The sequence below is a fragment of the Mus caroli genome, unplaced genomic scaffold (genome assembly GCF_978045245.1).
Source record: "Mus caroli unplaced genomic scaffold, Mus_caroli_1 scaffold_5, whole genome shotgun sequence".
NCBI lineage: Eukaryota > Metazoa > Chordata > Mammalia > Rodentia > Muridae > Mus > Mus caroli.
This window is the reverse complement of record NW_028227260.1, coordinates 65,116,087-65,141,204: the sequence shown is the minus strand read 5'-3', so window position 1 is coordinate 65,141,204 and position 25,118 is coordinate 65,116,087. Positions and strand designations below refer to the sequence as shown.

Below are 25,118 nucleotides of genomic sequence, written 5' to 3'. Positions count from 1 at the left end.
AGATGCCCTACACCACCTGTGATTTTTCCACTCACCTAGGTCAGCCATCATGTCGTGAAGAGACAGTGGCAGCTGTTAACAGAGGCAAAGATGGGCAGGTTCGTGCATACGTGTAGTTACTCCCAGTATTCAGGAGATGGTAGCAGGAAAAGACTAACTTTGCAGCCACATTGTGTTAATACTCCAGGCAACAGGGACTGTCAAGTTTAAAAAATAAACAGAAAAAAAAAACAGTAGAAAGAAGGAAGCGAGGAAACCAGAAGACACTCCCTCCGTTATTAACTCAGGCACCTGCTGCTGTTGTTTTGAGACAGGAAGATTGCTATGTAGACTATGAGAGCCTCAAACTGGTAACCTTCCTACTTCAGTCCTGCTGGGATTACAGGCAGGAGCCACTATGCTTGGCTAACTTTATTCAATGTAATTTTTCAAATCATAAAGGGAAAAATCCAATTTAATATATATGCTCTATTATACATATAGTATATCTCTCTCTCTCTTTTTTAACCCACAAAAAGGAAAGTCCCATAAGGGCACGGCTTTCTTTTTCTTTCTTTTTTTAAAAAGACTTATTTATTTATTTAATGTATATGAGTACTCTGTCTGCACGTATACTTGTGTGCCAGAAGATAACATCAGATCCCTTACAGATGGTTGTGAGCTACTATGAGGTTGCTGGGAATTGAACTGAGGACTTCTGGAAGAACAGCCAGTGGTCTTAACCACTGAGCCATCTCTCCAGCCCCATGGGCAGGGCTTTGATAACACCTAAAATAATCTCAGGTAACCACATACTATCTATTGAAGAAGGATGGAAATGCCACATGGAACCACTTTCCTTTTGTTTCAAAATGAGAAACCTCACCCAAAAGTATTGACATCTTACCCAGACTTTCAACTGTCTCCCAAGGTTTCCATGGAAACAATGATTATCCTCATGTGTTGTAGAATCTGAGCAGAAAACTTCAGTATAAGTAAGGGACAGATTCGACAAATGACAAAATTCCAACTTCCCAGCAATCTGTATGTGGAACAACCATCCCAGATGATTTGTTATGTAACAAATAATATTTTATATAAAGTACCATCATCAGAAAAAGTATGATCTTGGAATCTGTTATACTCCAAGAGTAAGCTCAGGCTTTTACCAGGGATAGGGAGACTGAGGCAGAAGGACTGCTACGTCTTAGACCAGCCTGCACTACATATTGAGATCCTAATACAGACACAGACACACACAATCTTTAATAAAAATCTTTTAGCAGAGAATATACCATTTCTAGATTGAATCAAATCTATCTTCTACTAGACAATTTCCAATTTCTCCATGTATAAATGTCTCACACGAGGAAAGGGAGGGTAAGCTATTTCAATGTGCTTCCAGACAATGGGTAACTGGGGAGTAATTGTTTGATGCTTAGTGAAGACCTCATTTCTGGTCTGCTCTCATTAACTGAGCAAGCCAAGTAGAGTCACTGAGTCACTTACCAAGATTTTATCGTGATTTGAAAATTATATTCTTTAATAACCTCACAGAATCAAAAGAGTTCAGTTTATCTCTTCAAAAGCGGCATAATTTCTGACAATATTATCTGGAGATAGGGAAAAGAAACAAATCGACAATGAATAGTCAAGGTTGAAACCCAATGTTAGTTTTATTTTCCTCCTTTGGCTTCTAGACATCTAAATCTATCACAGATTCCCCACTTTTCCTCCCTCCTTCCCCTGTCTCAAGGGTAGTCTGAAACCTTGACTTATTCCCTGGCACAAGGAAATACATACATAAATCTAATATTTATAACTAAAAGCAGTACATTTTTTAAAAAGAATTATTTATTTATGCATGAGTACACTGTCAGTGTCTTCAGACACACCAGAAGACGGCATCAGATCCCATTACAGATGGTTGAGCCACCACCATGTGGTTGATGGGATTTGAACTCAGGACCTCTGAAAGAGCAGTCAGTGCTCTTAACCACTGAGCCACCCCTCCAGGCCTATATTTTTACTCTCACCATCCAAACTTTTGCATTAAAAATTGTATCTTTTCATATTTTCATGCATGTGTAGAGTAATTTTGATCACATTCCCCAATTACCTTTTCATCTCTTCCATAGTCCCTGTACTCCTTTCCAAAGAAGCCCCTCTTCTTTTCATATTTGTTTGTATTGTAGAAAGGCTAGGTGGCATAGGCCTACAATCCCAGCACTCCAGAGACTGAGGCAGGACTGTGTAGGATGCCATATGATGCAATTCTGTCTCCAAAAAGGAAAGAAAAAAGGCCGAAAGGCTGAGGACTGAGATCGGGGGTAGACTGCCTGCCAAGCACACATCAGTCTTGAGTTGGGCTCCCAGCACTATAAAAAGATAAGAAGAAATTAATCTGGGTAGAGAAGTACATAGTAACTACACCAAACTGTCAAATGTCTATGAGCTCTATAATCTTTCCTCTGAGGCTTCAGTAGCCCTATCTTTGAACTGGAGACAAATATGACTCCTTGGTGAGCGTTCTATAAATCCATATTCGTGACAAAAACAGCACAACAGAACACATAATGGTACATATAAACTTTTAATTGCATAGAAGGCTAAGGCAAAAGGACTGAAAGTCCGAAGGCCAGCCAAAGCAACCCTATCTCAGGAACAAAAAGAGAGTCCCAAATCTTCAACTAGTTATCATTAGACAGTATATGATTCACAAAACTGGGCTCTGGACCAAGCACTACCATTTACAATTCCATCACCTTGGCAGTTTATAGTAAGTGAAAAACAGCAGCTGCTGTTATCAGCAATGGCTAGTATCCTACCTCCAAGACGCTGAGTTGATTGAATAACTGGAAGGTGAGATGTCAAAGGAGAAAGAACCCCAATCGTACCCATGGTTCTAAGAAGGCATCGTATGGCATGTTTACAGCATTTCAGCTGCTTAACGTAAGAAGTAACCCTCAAATCCAGCAATTCAACAGTGACCCAAACCTGTTATAGCTATTGGTAGCACCAGCCAAAACTGCTCAGTTTTCTGTTTTTTCTTGAGGAAAGCTCTTCTCAGCTTAAACCTCACAAAGGACAAGAAGCAGATTCCCAGGGCTTAACTTGCCTACTGCCATTCACCACCCACTATTCACACCACGCACTACCTGCTCTCTAATCTACTAGTGGGCACGGAACCTCAAGTCAAAGCTCTCTCACCATAGGTGGAGAAAGTCTGCAGCCTCAGCGATAGGAAACTAAAGCTGATATATATATATCATATATGTATATTGGACAAGAGCAAGAGAGATGGCTGAGAGGTTAAGAGCACTGTCTGCTCTTCCAGAGATCCTGAGTTCAATTCCCAGAAACCACATGGTGGCTCACAACCATCTGTAATGGGATACAATGCCCTCTTCTGATGTGTCGAGACAGCAAAAGTGTACTCCTATATAGTAATCTTGCCAGGCGTGGTGGCGCACGCCTATAATCCCAGCACTTGGGAGGCAGAGGCAGGTGGATCTCTGAGTTCGAGGCTAGTCTGGTCTACAGAATGAGTTCCAGGACAGCCAGGGCTACACAGAGAAAAACCCTGTCTTGAAAAACCAAAAAATTTTAAAAAATTAAAAAAAAAACCCCGAAAACACAAGAGCAAGATCTATGTAGCCACAAGCAGCTGCTGCCACTCCTGATAATACCATGTTTAATCTGGAGAGCCAAGGGTGAGAGAAAGAATGTTGACATGACCTAATAGGGCAATGAATGTTAAGTATAAACTGTAGGCTGTAAAATGCCCATACTTGCCCACTGGGCAGTGCCTTTCTCTGAAAGCCACGAACTTCTTTCCAACGCATTCTTCTGTCATGCTCCAAGCCAGCTCTTTTCCAAAATTAATTTCGTCAGCTTCCAAGTTCTGCAATCATCTTTATTTACTCCACTTCTGTTGAAGTCACTGCATTGAAGAGAAAGAGCCTTAAGTCAGATGCAAGGATGCTAAAGTCTTAAATACTGCATCACCCTACAAATATGTATACTTGAGTCCCCCAGAGTGCAGGGCCCTGAGTTGATAAGATACCTAGTACCATACCACCAAATCATAATAAGACCTCAACACAGTGGGAGTACTATCTGAGGATCTGGGTCAGAGTACCATGCTGAATGTGTAAGGCCTTGCTCAACCCCTTGTAAAATAAGACAAAATAGATCACAAGTCTATAACTAATGGGCAAATCCAAAGCCATCCAAAAGGTCCACGACATAGAGTCTATTTTTCCTAACTACTTTCATGTATAGGTACAAATAGGAGCTCTGATTCTATAAAAATTACATCAACTATTTATTATTCTGTAGTCATTTCCTTAAATTACTATAATGTAGTCGAAGTTAATATTCATCTGAGACATTTTCTTTGTTTTGAGATGGTCTTCCGTAACCCAGATTAGCCTTAAACTCTATGGAGCGAAGATGACTCCACTCCAGATTATGCTGCCATCCCCTTCCCAGGTGCTAGGATGACAGGCACGGACCACCATGCTTTGATTGCCCTTTGAATTGATTTTGTTATAGAAATAACACCCTTTTCTCACTCAGTAAGAGATCACTTCAGATACTTTGAGATTAATAAAGGAAAAGCTCTTTAATACCACTTGCTCAAAGAAGAGAGGCCTTGAAAAGAAAAAGGTATATCCGCCTTAAACCTTTCTTATGTCCCAGAGCCCACATTACTTTTAACAATAACCAAAGCCTGGAGATTTAGTCTGGCCACTGAAATGGGAGATTTATAAAGCAATGATAATGCCAGAATTATTTCTGGGTTTTGTTTGTTTGTTTGTTTTCCTTCTTTTGGTTTTGTTCAGGCTGGCTTCAAACTAAAAAGGTCTGCCTGCCTTTGCCTCCTCAGTGCTGGTACTAAAGGTGTGCACCACCACAACCAGGCTAGCCAGAATTATTTAAGCACAGCAATATTGTTCTTTTCAAATAGTTGTTACCCAGGGTGATCTTTCCATCTGGCATAATTATGCTCCTGCTCCCACAAAAAGAAAACCCAAGAACTTTCTAGCAAGCCAGAACTTAACTTTGGTTGCGATCCTGTACTGCCCCCTTGGAGTTGCTAGAGGAATTCCCTGGGAATGGGCTTAATGGCTGGTTTTAAGCCCCAATTGTCTCCTTTGGTTATGTGAATGTGCCTAAAGGGGGTCAATCCTGGTGGATAAACAATCATTTACATCCTAGCATCCTAAAGGCCATCTAACTTCGGATCTTTGTGGAGCTTTAAAAGCGGACCTCCATTCGCTAATTCTACTTTTTGTGATTAGATGTCTCCTAAGCAAATCTAACAGCAAATTCCTTATAACATTAACTTTATTACTTTTAGAGTTTCTTCTACATTCATTCATTTATCCATTCATTTACTTTTTGAGACAGGATCTCAATAATGTAGTCTTTGGCTAGTCTGGATCTTGCTACATAGACCACACTGGTCTTGAACTTCTACAGATCTACCTGCCTCTGCCTCCTGAGTGTTGAGAATATTTTTATTTTCAGCGGCTTTGTCATTGTACATGAATACATCAAGTTTTATTTAATAACTTCCTACGCGTGAACAGATATTTCCCATTACTTACGGCTATCAAATCTGTGAACATGCCCATCCTTAAAACTTTTTATATATCCCTAAATACATACTTCGGCATATATACCCTGCAATGAATATAAATCTTTATTTCCAAGGGAAATTTAAAAAGGGGACTATGATGTGGATTCTGCCCTTCCACTTAAATTAATATAACAAACACAGAGGTAACCAGAGTTCAAGATAAAAATAAACAGCCATCTTGCTTGGGCTTTGTTTATTTGTTATTTTTCTTTTCTTTTTTTTCTCCCGAGACAGCTTCTGTGTAGCCCTGGCTGTCCTGGAACTCACTCTGTAAACCAGGCTGGCCTTGAACTCAGAAATCCGCCTGCCTCTGCCTCCCAAGTGCTAGGATTGCCTGGCTGTTTGTTTGTTGTTTTTCAACCTGGGCTTCTCTATGTAGCCCCAAGCCGTTCTGCTTACACCCCACAGCGATTCCCTACATGGGAGTAAAGACCCCACAGTGGGATTTTTGTCCTCTTTTCTAATTTATCCAATTGACTAAAGGAAAACTACAAGCATTGTGAATGTAAAGTCCTGATCACTGGAATTCAAAGTTATGCTAATGCTAATTCTACCTTCATTGGTATTTCAACTTTTCCTTTTGTTGTAGACACTTAGCCAGCACAAAGTATTTGAGGCAGAGTAGGATGGGGCCTGCCTAGAGTACTAGGCCTGGCTTTACAGCTTCCCTTCCTCTTATGATTTTCAGCAAACAATGAGCAGAAGCCATGCTTTCAAAAGCTAAATGGTTGTATTTAGGTAGGCTGTGCTAATTAATATTCATCTCAGCATGGAAAATATATGAGAAAAAAATTAAAAAGAAGCTGTTTTTTTGCACCCTGATAAATCAGATACAAATGAAATGAAAATGAACTTTTTTTTTAAAGCCCATCAGGAATGAATAAGATAAAGCAAATACAGTAAAATGTCCCCAACAAATCTAGGTATGAGGAATTCTACATGGGTACTTGAAAATAGTTTGAAAAATAAATCTGTAAGGTCCGTCCCACCTTTTCACCTCCAGAAAGAGCTCATCACAGAAGTAACCTCCATTTTGGGTTTCTTTCGGTTCAGGGAACGAGACTGAGCAAGCCTTTATAACCCTGGCCCAGATCTTCGCTCTAAGCCCCATTAGGGTGGGGTTTTGCTGTTTTTAATGCTTGCTTTGGTGAGAACGGGCCTTGTTCTGTACCCTGAGGCAGAGTTGGTTTTATTTCATTTCAGTTTCTTTCGTTTTACTTTTCAGTGTAGCAAAATGAATCACAACAAACTCTTTTTTTGGGGTGGGGGGTGTTTTGGTTTTTCAAGACAGGGTATGAGAGAGAGAGAGAGGCAGGCAGGCAGGCAGACAGACAGGAGGGAGGGAGGGAGGGAGGGAGAGAGGGAGGGAGGAAGAGAGGGAGGGAGGGAGGGAATATGCATGTAGAGGTCAGAGGCTAACTTTGAGGAGTCAGGTCTCTCCTTCCAGGGATCTGAGGACTGAATTGAGGTTGTCAGACTTGAGCAATAAGGGCCACTGCTGCTTCAGTTCATTTTGTTGTGATCTTAGCTGCTTTCAGCATTAGAGTAATTCTGGTCTTTTTTGTTTGTTTGTGTTTGTTTTTTTCGAGACAGGTTTCTCTGTGTAGTTCTGGCTGTCCTGGAACTCACTCTGTAGACCAGGCTGGCCTCGAACTCAGAAATCCGCCTGCCTCTGCCTCCCAAGTGCTGGGATCACAACAAACTCTTAGGCTGACTACCAAAACAGTGCTTTTGCTCTAAACTCAGTACTATTCCAGCTGGCTAGCAGAATAAATCTGAGTGAGTAACTTCACACACCTGCTTTCTCTCCTAACATACCCGCTCTGGTCTCTCTTCTGCCTCCACTCCCAGTGGACACCAACTGCTCCTGTGCCACGGATAAATCCTGTTCTTGCACCAGTTCCTGCAAGAAGAATTGCTGCTAGAAGTGTGTCCAGGGTTGTCTGTACAAAGAAGCTTTGTTGCTGCATCTGAAGGGAACAGAAACATTATTCTGTTACAGATAATAGAAAAACAAAAGTTTGAGGCTAGCCTGGTCTACAGAGTGAGTTCCAGGACAGCCAGTCTCAAAAAAAAAAAAAAAAAAAAGAAAAGAAAAGAAAACAAAAACACCCAAAACAACTAGGTTCTGGTTTTTTTGTTTTGTTTTGTTTTTTGTTTTCATTACAACCCTGACCCCATTCTCCACAACCATTTCTAAAACATGCAACTGCTAATACGTGTTGACTTGATTTAAAACGAAATGAGCGCATTAAAAAAAGTTAGGGGCGGGTGGGCAGTGGGACCAGCCTGGTCTACAGAGCAAGTTCCAGAACAGCCCTAACTACACTGAGAAACTTTATCACAAAACATAACCAAGTTAAAAAAAATCAAAGTTAGGAGCTGGAGAGATGGCTTTGGTAGTTAGGAGCAGTGGCTGCTCTTGCTAGCAATTCCAGGTCCAGGGGATTCCAGTACATTTCTTAGTGTCATCGGGCTCCTCACGAACATGGTACACACACCCCTATAGGCAAAACACCAATACACATAAAAATAAAGGTTAAAAACAAAATTAGTAGTAATTAATTGCCAGGTACAGTGCCCATGCCTGCAATCCCAGCACTCTGAAGGCTGAGACAGGAGGATCGGGAGTTTGGTCAAAGGCAGACTGGCCTACCTCAGACACTAGCTCAGAAGTGGAAATTCTTTTTTTTTAAAAGGGAGCGGGGAACGATAGCAGAGGAGTTGGTAAACTGTTCAGTTAACGTTCAGAAAGTACTAGATTACATCAGTAGCCTGAAGGTCTGATCTGAAGAGAGAGTTCCAGAACAGCCAAGGCTACACAGAGAAACCCTGTCTGAAAAAAAAAAAAAATCAACAACAGCAATAACAAAAAACAAACATACAAACAAAACCCTTGCAAAAGTAATAAGGAATAGCCGGGCGTGGTGGCGCACGCCTTTAATCCCAGCACTCGGGAGGCAGAGGCAGGCGGATTTCTGAGTTCGAGGCCAGCCTGGTCTACAAAGTGAGTGCCAGGACAGCCAGGGCTACACAGAGAAACCCTGTCTCGAAAAACCAAAAAAAAAAAAAAAAAAAAAAAGTAATAAGGAGTTTCTTTCTTTTTCCTTTTGGATGGGGGGTGGGAGGTGTGGATGGAGGGTTTACTCCTGTATCCCAGGCTAGCTTCAAACCCATGCTGATCCTCCAGCCTCAACTTTCCTGTGCTGTGATTACCACCTGCTGCTTAATGAGTTTCTAAATGGTAAAAGGACCCCTGGTGAACGAAGTGGGTAAATGCAAAAGCTTTGCCAAAGCAGTCGGAGCCAAAAATGTTAAGGAATGAGTATGACACAAAAATAGTAACAAAAATAGGGGTCCCCGGGGCTGCATGGCTTTATATATTTAAAGGGTGTCTCCAGTAACAGTGGCGGTGGCATAGGTTGAATGAGAAATGAAAACAAGGAAAAAGAGCCATTTGGCAAACACTGGGCCGTGAGGCTGAGTTGAAATCTAGCATCCAGGCTCCATCATGAAAATAAATGTCTGGCGTGCGGCACGATCCCGTGGGAGCTTCAGGCGTGGGGTGGAGCATGTCCGGGCGAGGCAAGCAGGGTGGCAGGTGCACGCCAAGGCCTAGTTGCGCTCGTGGTGCACGCACGGGCCTGCAGTTCCTCCCCAAGAAGGAAGTTTCCCTATTGACTGCGTTCACAGATTGATGTGCATGGGCAGCTACGAAGAGCGCAAGGGCACGGGGGCGCCCGTGTACCTGGCAGCCGAGATCTTGGAGCCAGCGGGCAATGCGGCGTGCAAAAAGATGCTCACCATTCTGTGCCATCTGCAGCTAGCTGTCCATCCACCTCAAGGAGGAGCGCAAGAAGATGCTGGGTGTGTCTGCAGCCAATAAAATCTGTGAAAAGAGTTTAAAAAAAGAAAGAAAGTAAATGTCAGCCGTTCCAACAATGGAAATGTGCAAATACCAAGGCCAGAGATGCAGACACAAAACCAGAACTGTCTCTTGAAAAATCCCCGAGAAAATAATTAATTAGAAAGAAATAGAAAGTGTCTGACCATTTTCAATAACATGGTCAAGAACCTCCTGTAGAGGCGAAAAAAACCAAAAACCAAAACCAACCAACCAAAACAAAACAAAACAGAAAAAGAACCTGTAGAGGTGACTTTACCAGGCACACAGATGCTTGCTGATGGACTAATTATTACTAATCCAATAAAGATTTACAGAGGCCTACTAATATGCCAGAATGAGCTTTGAAAAGTAAACTTCCCCTACCCTTATAGCAAAGCGGCTATGTACCCTGACAGCATACAGTCTGACTAAATACAGGTTGTATTAAACTGGCTGATGTAAAATTTCTTCCCGGGCTGTAACAACTGGAGAAGGGGGTGGGGGAGGGATATAAAGGGTTAAATGCTTTAATGGAGGAGGAGGCATTTCAAACTATTCCAAATTTCCCTTAATTTTGGATCCTAGTTATATTGAAGAAGCAGCTGCTGGCATGGGGTAGAATGCTTCAGACCAGCACAGAGCTCCAAAAAGAATGTTTTCCATCAACTTTCTGTAAAGCATGACCCCACCCTAACTTCTCAGTATATCCAACCCACTACATACAAGCCTAATTTAATACTATCTACAGCTAGAAAAATACTGGAAAATAAGAGGTTGCAACCAACTAGGTTAAAGTCACCGTAACGATGTAGTTGAAAGCAGTTAAACTCACTCGGCACCTTTATACCCCCAGATCTACAGCCTACTCTGATTTTTAAAAAGTTTCACTTGCTAGGTCTATAATCCTAGTACGTGGGACTCTGAGGCAGAACGATCCCTACAACTGGCAGCAAGCCAGCATTAAATAGGGAGCATCAGACCAGCCTGAGCCACGCTAAGTGAGACTGTTTCAGAAATATGTAAAAATAAAAACAAAAACAAACGTAGCAATGCCACCAGCACCGGAGAAGTGGAAGCAGTAGGACCAGACAACCAGACATTCAATGGTCAAGCTAAAATACGTAAGATAACACGTATATAACATACACACACACACACACACACACACACACACACACACACACACGGACGGACGGACATAAAGTAGGACCAGACATTCAATGGTCATGCTAAAATAAAGACACACACAGGGACGGACAGACGTAATGCGCACGCACAGGGAGAAAGACTAAGAAATGCAATAGATGAAACATACAACATATGGAATAAAAATAAGCTAGACCACTGTATCTAGTAAGCCTAACTAAACAAAGCGTATATGGATCAGGACCAACTAGTTTCAGTAATTAAAGAATACTGGCCACCCTTCCCACAAATTCTGAGAACATCTGATTAGTTTGTATTTTAAGCATTTTCACTCCCGCTTCAAAACTGGGCAACAGTAATAGTCTCTTTAAGGAGAGATTACCACTATAAAAATTTATTTGTGAGTCCCAACATCTGGCACAGCTTCAGCAGCATGTGCTGCAAGGAGCACCCCAGCTCCGGGAGGCCCCCCCCAACCCCCCCCCTCCAAGTCCCGACCTTACCGCGGTGCGTCACTTCCTTCTCTGCCACCCGCGCTAGCGCGCGCGAGGCGCGGGAAAAAGCTTCCTCCAGGCGGCGGCTGCGGCGGGCGGACACGGGGGGGGGGGGGGGGAACGGGGACGGGCGGGCGACGTGCTGGCTCAGCCGGCGTACTACCTGACACTACATTTCCCGAGAGGCCGTAGATGCGATGTCACCCGGAAATGGATCCTAGCCCTTACACGCGCGTGTGAGGCGAGCGGGCTGGAACCAACAAAATGGTTGAGCACCCCACCAGGGATCTTTAGGGCCACAGTTTGCTAGCAGAGCAAATTTCCGGCTTTAAACCAGAATCAGATGAGCACAGCATTTATGATGTGAAGACCTTTAAGATCAAGCTTTGTCCTTGCGTGCACAGGAAGATGGAAGTCAGTCCTAGAGACTTCAGCAGCCCCACCCCCAGAACCTCAAAAGGAGCCCGCGGGGGCGGGGGGGGGCGGGGGAGGGATGCCAGAGAACAAAGCGTTACTTTCACGTGGTCAGTACTGACCCTCCGAATTCCATCTTCCGGGAAGGGTCTTTAAACTTGAAACGATCCAGAATAACTAGTGGCAGCATCTGACATGTATTTCCTGACTAAATTTGTATATTTTAATGTAGACAAGTTGAGGATAATGTTTAAGCATTTTGAAAGATCAGCAGTGCCTAGTATTGCACACCCATAGTTCTGCACGGCTTTTTAAAAAAATGCTCCTAACCCAGATCATCCAGCAGTAAAAGATGTATCATCTAGACTTTTGCACGACTTTTAAAGCAATGGCTCTCTGCTTTTATTGATTTTTACTAACTTTCCCTATCGTGGTTTAATGGTAAAACATTGTCAATAAAGGCAGTTCTCAGGAAAGATGGGTTTTTCCGCTTTGGGATTTTTGTTGTTTTGAGTGGGGAGGTACTTCTTAATTGACCTCCTTTCTTCACTTTCCGGTGCTCTAGTTGTATGTCTTAAAAGCATTTCACCAGTTCTTTACAATATTCTCTCTAGGCAGCTCTAAGTAGTGAATATTGAAGAGATAAGCAGGTGTGACTGAACTCAAACTGGCACATTAAACACCACAGCCCTTACTGTCAAGTGTGGACTCCTCCCTTCAAAACCAAAACTCTGGTAATGATTCCGGACAACTTGCCTGAAACAGCAAATCTTTTGGAGTAAATTTGTTATTCAGAAACAAACAAACAAAAAAAAGTTCTATGGTTGTTCCATAGAGGGTTTTTTTTTTTTTTTGAAGGGGGGGTGTTTTTGGTTGTTTTTATGAGACAACTCCCAGCAATCCTCTGGCCTCGTTCTCTAGAGAGCGCTAGGATTATATAGGCATGCGCCACCAAGCTTGGTTTTAACACTTTTTCTTTTAAGGAAGGGGTTCATGCACGTCAGGTTAGACTTAAATGAATTAGGTAGCTAGGCACGGTCCTTATGTTTTCTTCCCGAGTGATGGGATTACAAACATGGGTACCATAGCTGATTTTATGCTGTGCTGGGGATCGAACCCATAGCTTTGTTCAGATTAGGCAAGAAAGTGCTCTACCAATTGAGCTAGCTGTCTTCCCACCGTTCACATCACATTTGAAGTAAGGCGGCCTAGGGTTTTTATTATCATTGTTGCATTTATTTGTGTGCATGTAGGCAGGTGCACATGGAGATGAGAATTTCAGGAGTTGGCTCTCATCCAACCCTGTGGATCTGGGTTTGAACTCAAGTGGTCAGGCTTTAGCTACTGAGCTGAAAGCTCTAGGCTGGTTCTAACAAACGACAATAATATATTACTGGCAGTATATACACTGAGACCCGGGTTTGGGGACCTACTTCACCTATGAGTTCATTATTTCATTTTAAAACAAGAACTGGAACTAGTGGTATACATTTGTAATGAAGGAGGAAGGCGTGGAGATCAGCAGTTTATATCATCCTGATGCCAGCCGGTCTCCAAACAAAATACATACATTGTTTTTCAAAATAATTTTTGCATATCATTCTTTTGCATATTAAGTGAGAAAAAATGGTGAAAAAATTAAGTCCTTAAATGACTAGGTGCAAAGTATGACATAATTTTCTGGAAAGCAATTACGACCAATATTTATTGCAATCTTTAATGAGTAGTTCTAATTCTGGACCTTGATGAAGAAAGAGAAAAACGACAACAACAACAACAACAACAAAAACCAGGGCAAACAGTAGGCCAAGGAGCCTGCCACACATGCCTAGTGACCAACCTGAGTTCAGTTCCTGAAACCCACATAATGACGTAAGACACCAACCTCAAAGTTGACATCTGACCTCCACACAACATGGCACATATGCCCCATCCCTGGAATAATAATAAGGTTTTTTTTTTTTTAAAAAAAAGAAACAGAAACAAAAGAATAAAAACAAAGATTTTGATTAAATAATTTACTAAAAAACTGCATAAAATATTTAACACATATGAAACCATGGAATGACAAATGTGGAAATAGACACATAATGTTAAACAGAAAATATAATGTGAACTATATCAACTATACAGAAGAACACAAAAAGAGAGAAAACTAGTGAACAATCTAGTTAACACTGTCTCTGGGTGATATTAGCTTTTTCCTCTGAATGGTTATCCACAGACAAAGCCACAGTGAGTATTTAGTCTGTTTGGAGACCTATTCAAATGTGAAGAATGGAAGAAAAAAAAATCTGACCACATGGTATCAAATCTATATTTCCCCAAGATTTAAAAAGACGGGATATCAAATAATAATAACATATAGTTATTTATCCATGTTATAGAAATCTGCGCAGTAGAATACTAAGGGGCAATAAACAGTAAAAGTTAACATTTCAACAGATATTAAGATATGAAATATTACATGAATAAAAATAAAACTGAAAAACATACAAAGAAAAATTTTAATTTCACCAATTAAAAACAAGGAAAAGCTGGGCAGTGGCGGCGCACACCTTTAATCCCAGCACTTGGGAGGCAGAGGCAGGCAAATTTATGAGTTCAAGGCCAGCCTGGTCAACAGAGTGAGTTCCAGGACAACCAGGGCTATACAGAGAAACCCTGCCTCACCACCCCCAAAAGGAAAAAACGTGCTGTTTCTTTTTTACACAATTTATCTAAAGCCATCAGGCAGACCTTCTGAGTAAACACTGGTACAATCTTTTGGGGAAGAATTTGGCAATTATTTGATCAAGTGATAAAATATTCATACCAGTTGATATAACAATTCCATGTAAATGAATCTAACTAAATAATTTTAACTAATATTTTTCTTATATTACCAACAAAAGCCAATCTTTATGAGTTAACATAAGACGTTATCAATAAAAGGTTTTCCAAAACGAATCTGTCTGCAGCAAGTGTGATTGCCTTGGACCTACTAATCAAGCAAATACAAGAGTGTGTCCAGCATCTTGCAGTCGGCCATTTTATACCCTCTGCAGAACAAAAAATACAGAAGACAACTGAACATTAAAGAAAGCCACCCCCATGGGTTCCACAGCAACAATGCACTTCTCTTCCATTTGGGTAACCAAATACTATGCACTGTGGTAAAAACAGACAACTGTCTCCTTTCTTAATGCTTTCCTTAAGGTTTATGGTTTTCCGACAAAAACTGAAAGAACTCTCTTAACTGTGTCCCTTCAATATAAGGGATAAGGCATGTCTAAGAACACAGAATTAAGCAGCAATAAAACCTGGAGAAATACCCAGCCTTGGCCATTTAATGGGCTATAAAACCTTAGAAAAATTAATCTGTGTTCCTCAAAGTTCTTATTTTTAATAAAATGAGTAATAGTTTATCTATTCCATAGGATTGTGGGGGCTACGAAATAAGTTAATGTGACCTGTATATTAATTAGTTGATAAACGGGCCCAGAGAATGAAACTGTAACAGCAAAAGATTGGCAGAATTAATAGAAAAGACATTTTAAACTTCTGTACCCTTTCCTATATCTAAATACTAAATTACTAGTTTTAAGCAATTAACTATTATAGATTTTCACTAGCCATCCTCAAAGGCACAACAGTCCTGCAGCCAAACAAAACTAAACAACCAACCTCCAATCTCCCACTTTTACGTCAGACCAAATGATGCAGAAAGTTCCACAGAAGAGAAAGGTGTGTGTGTGTGTTTGGGGGTGGAGGGGAAAACGTAAGCCCCGGGACACTTTCATATCACCACTGCCTTTACTTTTCAGGGTAATGACAATGACATGACTCTGCATATCAGAGTTTCAGGAGGTAGTTTGCTCAGATCTTAGGTTTCAACCAATGTAGTAAGCACTTAGAAACACAGCGAAATCCTCTCCCCTATGTTCTGTAGGGGAGAAAAACCCAAGGGTTTTTAACGCACTTCGCTGTGGTCACAACGTTCTGCTACTCTGGTGATATGAGTCTGCGGAGAGCCAAGCTCGGCCAGGATCTTTCGCATAGGCTTTGTCTGAATGTGGTTGGACTAGAAACGCAACATGCTGCGGAAGCAACCTTTCGCAGCCTCACTATTGCCTCTGCATTTTAAAATCCCATTATCAGACTGACCAGGGAGAGACTAAGATTCTGGAGTGATTTTTTTCTTTTCCAGTGGGTTTGGTCACATCCTCCACTCAGACTAATCTCTTCAACAACTAGAATGGGAGAACTGCATCTCTACGGGCACTCCCAGCCTAAAATGGCGATTTGAGCGAAGGACAACTTACCGAACCCCTCGCTATTTCGCAATCATAATTACCAGAACGTTCCGCGCCTCCCTCCCTTCCAGCCTAGCCACTGGCAACACGCACGCGCAGTTCTCGATCCCTAGTGTTAACCGAGCAACATGCTCCCTCTTACGCATGCGCACTTTCATTCCCGCGCAGAGGCCTTCTGCTTGCAGTGAGCATGCGTGATTTCACCTTCTCTCCTCTCTGCCCCACCCTCGCCTAAGGGGCCACGATCTCCCGTGCCAGCAGAGCCCTACCCCTCACGTCACGCTTTCTCAAGAGTACTTGAGCGCCACCACCTGGTGATATGGTTCCTCTTTTGGCATCCACGCAAAGAGCGCCTATCTTTACTATTCTCCCTTCTCGTGTATGATTATATATATAATATATATACGTACATGTATATATATTATATATATAATATATATAATCTCTGTGGCCACTGCGTTCTGCTACTCTGGTGAGATAACTGTGAGGAATATATATATACATATATGCGCATATATATGTATATATATATATTCATGCCGGGTGCATCTGCACGTGTTTCTCGCCAAAGTTATGCCCCAGTGTCTAAACCATATCATTAACAACATTCCTTAACAGGATTAACTGTGACAAACTAAGTTACACATGGAATTAAAAAAACGTCGTAGGCGATAAAGCATATCCCAAATCCAGATGGAATCCCTCAGCAGCCTAAGGGAGAGGCTACTTGGTAGACGGATTCCTTAATACAGTTAAAACCCCTCCAACCTAAAACCACTGAATCAGAGCCCGGCGTGGTGATTTACGCCAGTAATCCCAGTTTAAGCAGGAGAACGGCCGCGAGTTCGAGGCCTGCTGCTGTCAGTCTCAAACTACATTCACTCACCCCCAAGGAAAACAAAAAGCGGATGAAGCCTAATCCTAAAGACTCATCCTTTTGATTCACCCGTAGCAAATGAAGAACTCGAAAGTTTTTTTTTGTTTTGTTTTGTTTTAAATAGATGTCAAACAAAACAGTGATGCTCAGGTGCCTTAAACCTGCTTAGAGAGTCTAAAAATCTTTCATAATATTAAGTAATGCGCAACATCCTTTTGGAGGGCTGGGGATTCGTACTGGCCTCCAGTTCTCCCTCCCCTCAAAGGAGAATGCACAAATTAAGGATCTCCCTGACCCAAGTTCCCTCCTCCGCCCTCCATGTTACATTTTCGTCCTTCGTCGTTCCTTTACCTCCTGATGAAGCGAGTGTCGCAGTTAAAATTCTTACGGCTGGCAGTGCCTAGAGGGTGGAGGGAGCGGCGTCATAGAGAGCCGTGCCTGGGTGGCAGCAGCGATGACTTAACGGCGATGAACACCAGGTACGAACCTGCTATACTTGCGGCCGCGGCGCGGATGCCACGAACCCACAGCCTCTCCAGGAGCGCTGCGCTGTGCTGCAACGCATGCGCCGCGCTCCTCCCTCTCCTCAGAGCGCCCCTCTACAACTTACAGCAGCCCACTGAGTCCAGCACTCAGGTCCCTAATCCACACTTCTTTTCCTACCTCTGCTCACACCGGCGTCCACCACCCATCCTTTCCTCAGCCCCTTTTGTAGTCAATACGTCCCCATCCTTTTAAATTTACCATCACATCTCACTACTGTTATTATTCCCTTTCTGGCCCACCCTACAATTCTTGACCTTCTCTGCTTCTCTGGAGCTCTGCTAGGCTCCCTCATATTTCCTGATGTACCTAATATTCCAAGTGTTTCGAAAACTAACAAACCAACCAACCAACCACTGGCATGGTGATAAGTGCCTGTAATTCCAGCGATTTATAGACAACCTCACCTCCATGACAAATTCTAGGTCAGCTTGGGCCACAAAAGATTATGAAGAAAAAAAAAAAAACCAGCCTCCACCGAGCCGGGGGTTGGGGGAATTGAAATATATGTATGTAGATTTAATTGTGGGCCCAAGTTACAGAGACTGAGGAATAAGTCTTTTTCTAATACCTGGAACCAGAACTCTTGGGGCAGGCTATTTTCACTCTCAGCATGTTGTTTCCTGTGGGGAATCTTGAGTTTTAAGGGTCTCCTTAAGATCCACTCCCCCTTCTTATTCATCCCTGGATCTTGAAAGATCATCCGACTGGCTCCTGCCAGTCTATCTATCATTACATTGAAATGTGAATTTTCATGTAGAGCACCAAAGCACCAGAAGCATACAAGTAAAAAACAGTGGGGGAGGGGAGGAGGAAGACAAAGAAGAAAAAAGAGGAGGAGGAAGAAGGGAAGGAGGAGGAGGAGGAAAGGAAAAGCAGTCCCATGCCTGCATCTGAAACAAATATCATGATCAGAATAGAAGTAGAAGGCAGGGCCATTGGATATATTGCGACACCTACTGGACATATAGGTAACGTACATAAAAAAAACCCTCTGATGTTTCAGCTTTAGTAAGACATCCCCACTTTGACAATTTTTCTGAAAGAGCTTTTTCTTTGAGGGGGAAGGGAGTGTGATGGTAAAGCTCTTTTCAGTCCAATTTGAGCAATGGAAGAAGCCTTTAAATTAAGTTTACCCGGAGTTCACTACAAAAGTGTTAGCTCGCATCTCAGAACAAAGTTGTACTCATGCAGAATTAACAGGCTGTACTTACAAGCTCCAAACTGGGGCTGGAGAGATGGCTCAGTGGTTAAGAGCACTGACTGCTCTTCCAGAGGTCCTGAGTTCAATTCCCAGCAACTACATGGTGGCTCACAACCATCTGTAAAGGGGTCTGATGCATTCTTCTGGTGTGTGTCTGAAGACAGTTCAGTGTACTTATATAAGTAAAAGTAAATAGATCTTTAAAAACAAAAAACAAAACAAAGTTCAAACTAAATTTTTCTTGTAAAACTAGCTTAGTTCCATCTGAAGATTCCATGTAAGAGAGTTTTTCTTGATTGCCACCAGGGGAAACAACATATTTGTACATCTGACAAACTGTAAACATAAATAGATATGTTAGAAATCATCTCTAGCCGGGCGTGGTGGCGCACGCCTTTAGTCCCAGCACTCGGGAGGCAGAGGCAGGCGGATTTCTGAGTTCGAGGCCAGCCTGGTCTACAAAGTGAGTGCCAGGACAGCCAGGGCTACACAGAGAAACCCTGTCTCGAAAAACCAAAAAAAAAAAAAAAAAAAAAAAAAAAAAAAAAAAAAAAAAAAAGATATCATCTCTAAATTTCCAAGATATCTCTTTCCTAGAATTTAATTTCTCTGATATTTTTAATTATAAGAGATAAGAACAATTGTAGTTTAGGGTTTGAGGATGTGGCTCAGTTGGGAGAGTATTTTCCTGGACATAGCTCTGGCTTCAGATGCCCAGTACTTCTTAAACGCACCTGTAATGTCAGCATTCAGGAAATAGAAAGAATGATCAAATACAAGGTCATCTTCAGCTACATAGAAAGTTCAAGGCAAACCTGGGATATATAACACCCTTTACCATAGAAAGACAGAGAAACAGAGACAGAGACAGAGAGATAGAGAGAGAGACAGAGAGAGAGAGACAGGAGAGAGAGAGAGAGAGAGAGAGAGGAGAGAGAGAGAAGAGAGAGAGAGAGAGACTGGAGAGATGGCTCAGAAGTTAAGAGCAATGATTGCTCTTCCAGAGGTCCTGAGTTCAATTTCCAGCAACCACATGGTGGCTCACAACCCCATCTGTAATGAGATCTAACACCCTCTTCTAATGTGTCTGAAGACAGTTACAGTGTACTTATATATAATAGATAAATAAATCTAAGAAAGAAAGAAAAAGAAAGAAAGAAAGAAAGAAAGAAAAAATACACAAAAGACAGCTTTGGGACAGGGGAATATAGCACTTAAGTTCAGTGGTTTTCTCCCACCACTGCCTGGCAGGATCAATGATTTGAAGTCAATTTAGGCTGCATAGTAAATTTCATGCCATCCTGAGCTATAGAATGAAATCCTATTTCAAAAAGAAAAAAAAAAAAAAGGAAGCAATGTGTAGTGCCTTCAATCCAAGCACTCAGGAGGCAGAGGCACATGATCTCTGTGAGTTGAGGCCAGCCTGGTCTACAGAGTGAGTTCCAAGATAGCCAGGACTACACAATAAGACTCTGTCTCGCAGGGTGGTGGTGGCGTACCACTTTAATCCCAGCACTTGGGAGGCAGAGACAGGTGGATTTCTGAGTTTGAGGCCAGCCTGGTCTACAAAGTGAGTTCTAGGACAGCCAGAGCTAACACAGAGAAACCCTGTCTGGAAAAACAAAAAAACCAAAAAATACAAAAAATACAAAAACAAACAAACAAAACCAAAAAGACTAAGCATTAAAAAACAACAACTTTAGAGTACAAATTACTAACAGCTAGGCTTGCCTGATAAACTTGAAAATGGTCAGGATATAAAACAGAGATGAACCTATTCATGGTTTTTGTTGTTGTTGAGAGAAGACAAATGTCAGCAGCAGAGAGCTGCATGACATGTAAGATTGGACCTGCCTAATGGCTTAGCCTGAGAAGAGAGGAAGGAGTTTGTTGAGTTAGAGTTATAAAAATTGTTCTCTGTGCTCTATCAGCACACCAGATGGCCGTAGACGTTTCTGATAATTAACAAGCGTTTGTTCTTTTGACTTGGTTATTGTCTCCTATTCAAAGGAATTGATTATAGCACTTGGAACCATTAATTTACCCAAAAAAAGACCCAAAGAAACCTATTTGCTAGAAAGAAAGAAAGCCAAGCCAAGGAGGCCCTGAGGAGAATGATCCATGGCTGGCAGAGGACTGAGCCTAAGACAAGTAGATTCAATGAGCTTTAGGTTCATTGAGTGGCACTGTTTGAAAAAAGAAAACGAATGAAGTGAAAAGATGTTGTTTTGACATCTAAAGTCAAAGTCCGGCCTCTGCACACAACATACACAGACACATACACAGACACACACAGACACACACACACCTGTATGCACATATATACACACAAATTATAATTTAAATAAATTTGCTGGGGTTAGGGGTGTAGCTCAGTGATAAAACATTTGTTTATCATACACAGGGTCTTGCATTTGATCCCCTTCACCAGAAAGAAAGAAAGAAAGAAAAAAAGAAAGAAAGAAAGAAAGAAAGGAAGAAAGAAAGAAAGAAAGAAAGAAAGAAAGAAAGGAAAAAAGGAAGGAAGGAAGAAAGGAAGAAAGAAAGAATAATTTCTTAAAAGTATATACTGAAAACCTTAAAAAGTTGGAAACAAAGCTTTTATGCTTTTCTTTTTCCTTTTTTATTTTTTATTAGCTATTTCCCCCAGGAAATATGATTTTCCCCCAGGAAATATGATTCCCCCCTGAAACACTCTATTCCATCCCTCCTCCTCCTGCTTCTATGAGTGTGCTCCCCCACCCATTCACCCACTCCCACCTCCCCGCCCTAGCATTCCCCTACACTGGGGCATCTATCAAGCCTTCACAGGACCAAGGGCCTCTTCTCCCATTGATGCCCAACAAGGCCATCCTCTGCTACATATGGAGCTGGAGACATGGGTCCCTCCATGTGGACTCCTTGGTTGGTGATTTAGTACCTGGGAGCCGTGGGGAGTCTGTAAAATCATTTAAACCTAGCCCTAGCTGCACACTCTAGTATAACACCATTAAAATAAAGAAAGGAGACAGACTATCAGGCTGGGGATATAGCCCACTAGTGGAGTACTTTCCTAACGTGTAAGACCTAGTTAGACCTCCAGTGTCACAGACACATACATACACATTCACATAAAGCTGAGTGTGGTATCACATGCCTATAACCCAGCACTGGGAGGCAGCAGTGAGAGAATAAAGTTAAAGGCCACCTTCGCCTTCATGACACCCTGACTGAAAAGCCAATCAACCATGCTGGGGAGATGGCTTAGAGGTTAAGAGCACTGACTGCTCTTCCAGAGGTCTTGAGTTCAATTCCCAGTAATTACATGGTGGCTTGCAACCACTCTTCTGTTGTAGTAAAAATAAAGAAATAAATCTTTTTTAAAAAAAGTCAAACAGTAAAAGAGAAAAATTAAAAGACTGCGAATTTCTTAGCCCTAATACTTTTGTATTTGTTTAAATGTACATGTACATATATAAGGTGTAAACAGTAGGGAATACACCTATGAGACAAGAAATCCAATATTTGATTGCATTTATATTTTGTTTTGGTTGGGATCAAACCCAACCTAAACAAATAGGCCTAAACAAATAGGTGACCTATATCCCAACTCCTTTTAATTGCATATATTTTCCAAGCAATAACATTGGTTTTATATTGAATGCTACAATTTTGTTCTTTTTTTTAAATTAAATTAAATTAAAAATTTTTTAAAATTAAATTAAATTTATGTATTTAAATTTTTTCTTTTTAAAATTAGGTATTTTCTTTATTTACATTTCAAATGTTATACTATCATTTCCTAGTTTCCCCTCTGAAAATGCCCTATCCCCTCCTCCCTCCCCCCATTTTGTTCTTTCCTAACGTAAATAGTGCTTTTCTGTTGAAAGTTAAGATGGCAAGCCAGGCATGGCAGCCCATTCGGGTAGGTCCTAGTACTTGGAGGCAGAGGCAGAAGTTCATTCTCAAGTACTTGAGGGCAAGCTAGGCTATTTGAAAAGCCCTCATTTCCACAAAACAGGCAAGTTACGTTTGCAGCAATAAACTAACAATAGAGTGTGTTAAACTGTGAGCAAATTTCACTGTAGATTTTTAGAAAATATATATCTTTTGAATGTGTTGTTTTCAGCTCTGGAGGTGGAGCATAAGATGTGTACAGGCTACACAAGTACTGCACCTCTGAGCTCCATCCAAGCCCTTGTGGATTTCTTATTTTTACGCACATATATTATTTAAGAACAAACACTAGTTATCAAAGCTGGGTACAGCATACTCCACTAAACCCAGCACTCAAGAGGCTAAGGCTTGAAGATTCCTGCAAGTTTGAGGCCATCTTATGGTACCTAGTGAGTCTCAGGTAATACATGGCTGCACAGCAAGACCCTGCCTCGAATTAATTAATTAAGCTAACATATCAAGTATGCAAAGGGATTTCTTTGTGATTTAGGAAGTAATCAAACTTTCTTGTTATGTACCCAATGTCACTGTTGTGTAGGCCTCCTGAGTCTGGGATTACAGGCCTGTGCCACCACATCTAAAGGGACTAACTGAATTAGGAAATATTCTACAGGTAAGAATTCCTGAACAGAAAGAGATTCATCCCCAAATTTAATAAATTAAGTGTTGAAAACCAACCAAAAAAAGGTAGGCGTGTGTAACAGTACATATATGTAGCCCTAGCACTCATGATGCCCAGGGAAAAGGATCTTGAGTTCAAGACAAGGCTGGAGTAGGTGGTGAGATGATATCGGGATGTCTGGGAAAACTAAAACTAAACCAACCTAAACTAAACTAAATTAAAATAAAATAGAAAAGTGCCGTGCAGTGGTGGCACATGACTTTAATCCCAGCACTTGGGAGGCAGAGGCAGACGGATTTCTGAGTTTGAGGCCAGTCTGGTCTACAAAGTGAGTTCCAGGGCAGACAGGGCTATACAGAGAAACCCTGTCTTGAAAAAAACTTTAAAAAAAAAAAAAAAGCCCAAAGGCTTTGTGATGTACGTGGCCATTGAGGCCGTGTGCAAAGCTCATGAATGTCACAGAGGCTTGCCAGGAAAAGTGACCATTTCCATCTAAGTCATCCTAGGCGGGTAGCCTCGGGGCCCGTGGCAGTCGGTGTGTGTGGGCCTGCTCACAGGAAGATCTCACCGTACCCATGAGCAGTAAAAGTTGCTTCAAGTGTGGACACTCTGGCCACTGGGCCCGGGAGTGTCCTAAGGGAGGAACCCGAGGGCGAACAGCAAGAGGTCGTACCAGAGGTCCCCAGTGCAGCACCGCCAACCAGTCCGATGTTTGTTATCGGTGTGGTGAAACCGGTCACTACGCCAAGGACTGTGATCTTCTCCAGGACACCTGCTACAACTGCGGGAGAAGAGGCCACATAGCTAAGGACTGTACCCAGGCTAAAAGAGAGAGGGAGCAGTGCTGTTACATCTGCAGCCAACCTGGTCATCTGGCTCGGGACTGCAACCGTCAAGAAGAACAGAAATGCTACACTTGTGGTGAATTTGGGCACATCCAGAAAGATTGTACCCAAATTAAGTGCTACAGATGTGGTGAGAATGGCCACATGGCGGTGAACTGCAGCAAGCCGAGCGAAGTCAGCTGCTACCGCTGTGGGGAGTCTGGACATCTGGCCCGGGAATGCCCTATTGAGGCTACCGCTTAGTACCCCCCCCCTTAATCCTATCTATCCTTTACTACTTAGTTAGAAACTTAGCTGTTTCTAACATTTCTTTGCAAAAACGTGATAGATGGAAGCTACTCCTATACCATTATAATTATCATCTCAAAGCAAGAAATGACTAGTGGGGGAAACGTCAAAAATGTTATAATCAATATGCTATTTGGTTGCCATGAGGAAATTCAGATAGGGCACAGCCATTTTTGAATTGGACACTAGTGGGTCCTTTGAGTACGGTTCGTTTTGACACACTAAATTAGAAATTGATAGTGACAAATTACATCAAGCTTGGAACATCGTCTTTGAATTTACTAACAAATAATATATATGTATGTCAGATAGAGATAAACTGCTTTGAATCGAGAGACAGCCAACTACAACGCAAAGAGAAACCACTTCCTCGGTGGTGGGGGCAAGAACATTTTGAGGAAGTAACATTTCTTCAGAGACTTTTAGAGCAAATAAAAGTGTTTCTGAAAACATTGATGACTTTGATAACTTTTTATATTTAGTTTTATTATATTGATAACTTTTAGATTATTTCATTTTTTTCAGCTTTTTGGTTGGTTGGTTTTATTTTAAGGGATTTTTTTACTTTATCAAGAGCTCATGCCGGGTGTGGTGGCGCATGCCTTTAATCCCAGCATTCGGGAGGCAGAGGTAGGGTGGTGGGTTTCTGAGTTCGAGGCCAGCCTGGTCTACAGAGTGAGTTCCAGGACAGCCAGGGCTACACAGAGAAACCCTGTCTCAGGAAGAAAAAAAAAAGAGCTCATGTTATCGCAGAATTGACCCCCTGAAAAATACATCTCTCTGTGTCTTAGTGCCCCAAATGCTGAGATTACAGGTATGAAACACCACACTCAGCTCTGATCTTGTTAACTTTTAAATAATATTGAAAGCCATCTTAGGCCAGTGAAAGGAAACTGGCCCCGCTCAGCAGGTAAAAGCACTTGCTTGCTACCTGGTGGTGTG

General features: G+C 41.9%; 1 protein-coding gene and 1 long non-coding RNA gene across 3 annotated transcripts in view; one reads left to right on the top strand and one right to left on the bottom strand.

The window, feature by feature from the left end:
- LOC110287272 (uncharacterized) overlaps positions 1-17,260 on the bottom strand; it is a 34,961-nt gene extending 17,701 nt beyond the window's left edge. For both annotated transcript variants that reach the window (XR_015047158.1, XR_003835677.2), the window contains exons 1-8: positions 17,090-17,260; positions 9,431-9,515; positions 7,424-7,596; positions 3,771-3,922; positions 2,099-2,357; positions 1,489-1,592; positions 887-1,021; positions 36-197 (exon numbers count right to left, since the gene is read on the bottom strand). This is a non-coding gene — a long non-coding RNA (uncharacterized LOC110287272). The remainder of the gene's footprint in view (positions 1-35; positions 198-886; positions 1,022-1,488; positions 1,593-2,098; positions 2,358-3,770; positions 3,923-7,423; positions 7,597-9,430; positions 9,516-17,089) is intronic.
- Positions 17,261-23,527: 6,267 nt separating this feature from the next.
- Positions 23,528-24,568, top strand: Zcchc13 (zinc finger CCHC-type containing 13). Its single transcript, XM_021153773.3, has one exon. The coding sequence runs from the start codon at positions 23,619-23,621 to the stop codon at positions 24,129-24,131; it is 513 nt and encodes a 170-aa protein (XP_021009432.1). The 5' UTR covers positions 23,528-23,618; the 3' UTR covers positions 24,132-24,568.
- Positions 24,569-25,118: the final 550 nt, after the last annotated feature.

Coding starts and splice junctions, on each gene's coding strand:
- Zcchc13 (XM_021153773.3), top strand. CDS start 23,619: ATGAGCAGTAAAAGTTGCTTCAAGTGTGGACACTCTGGCCACTGGGCC.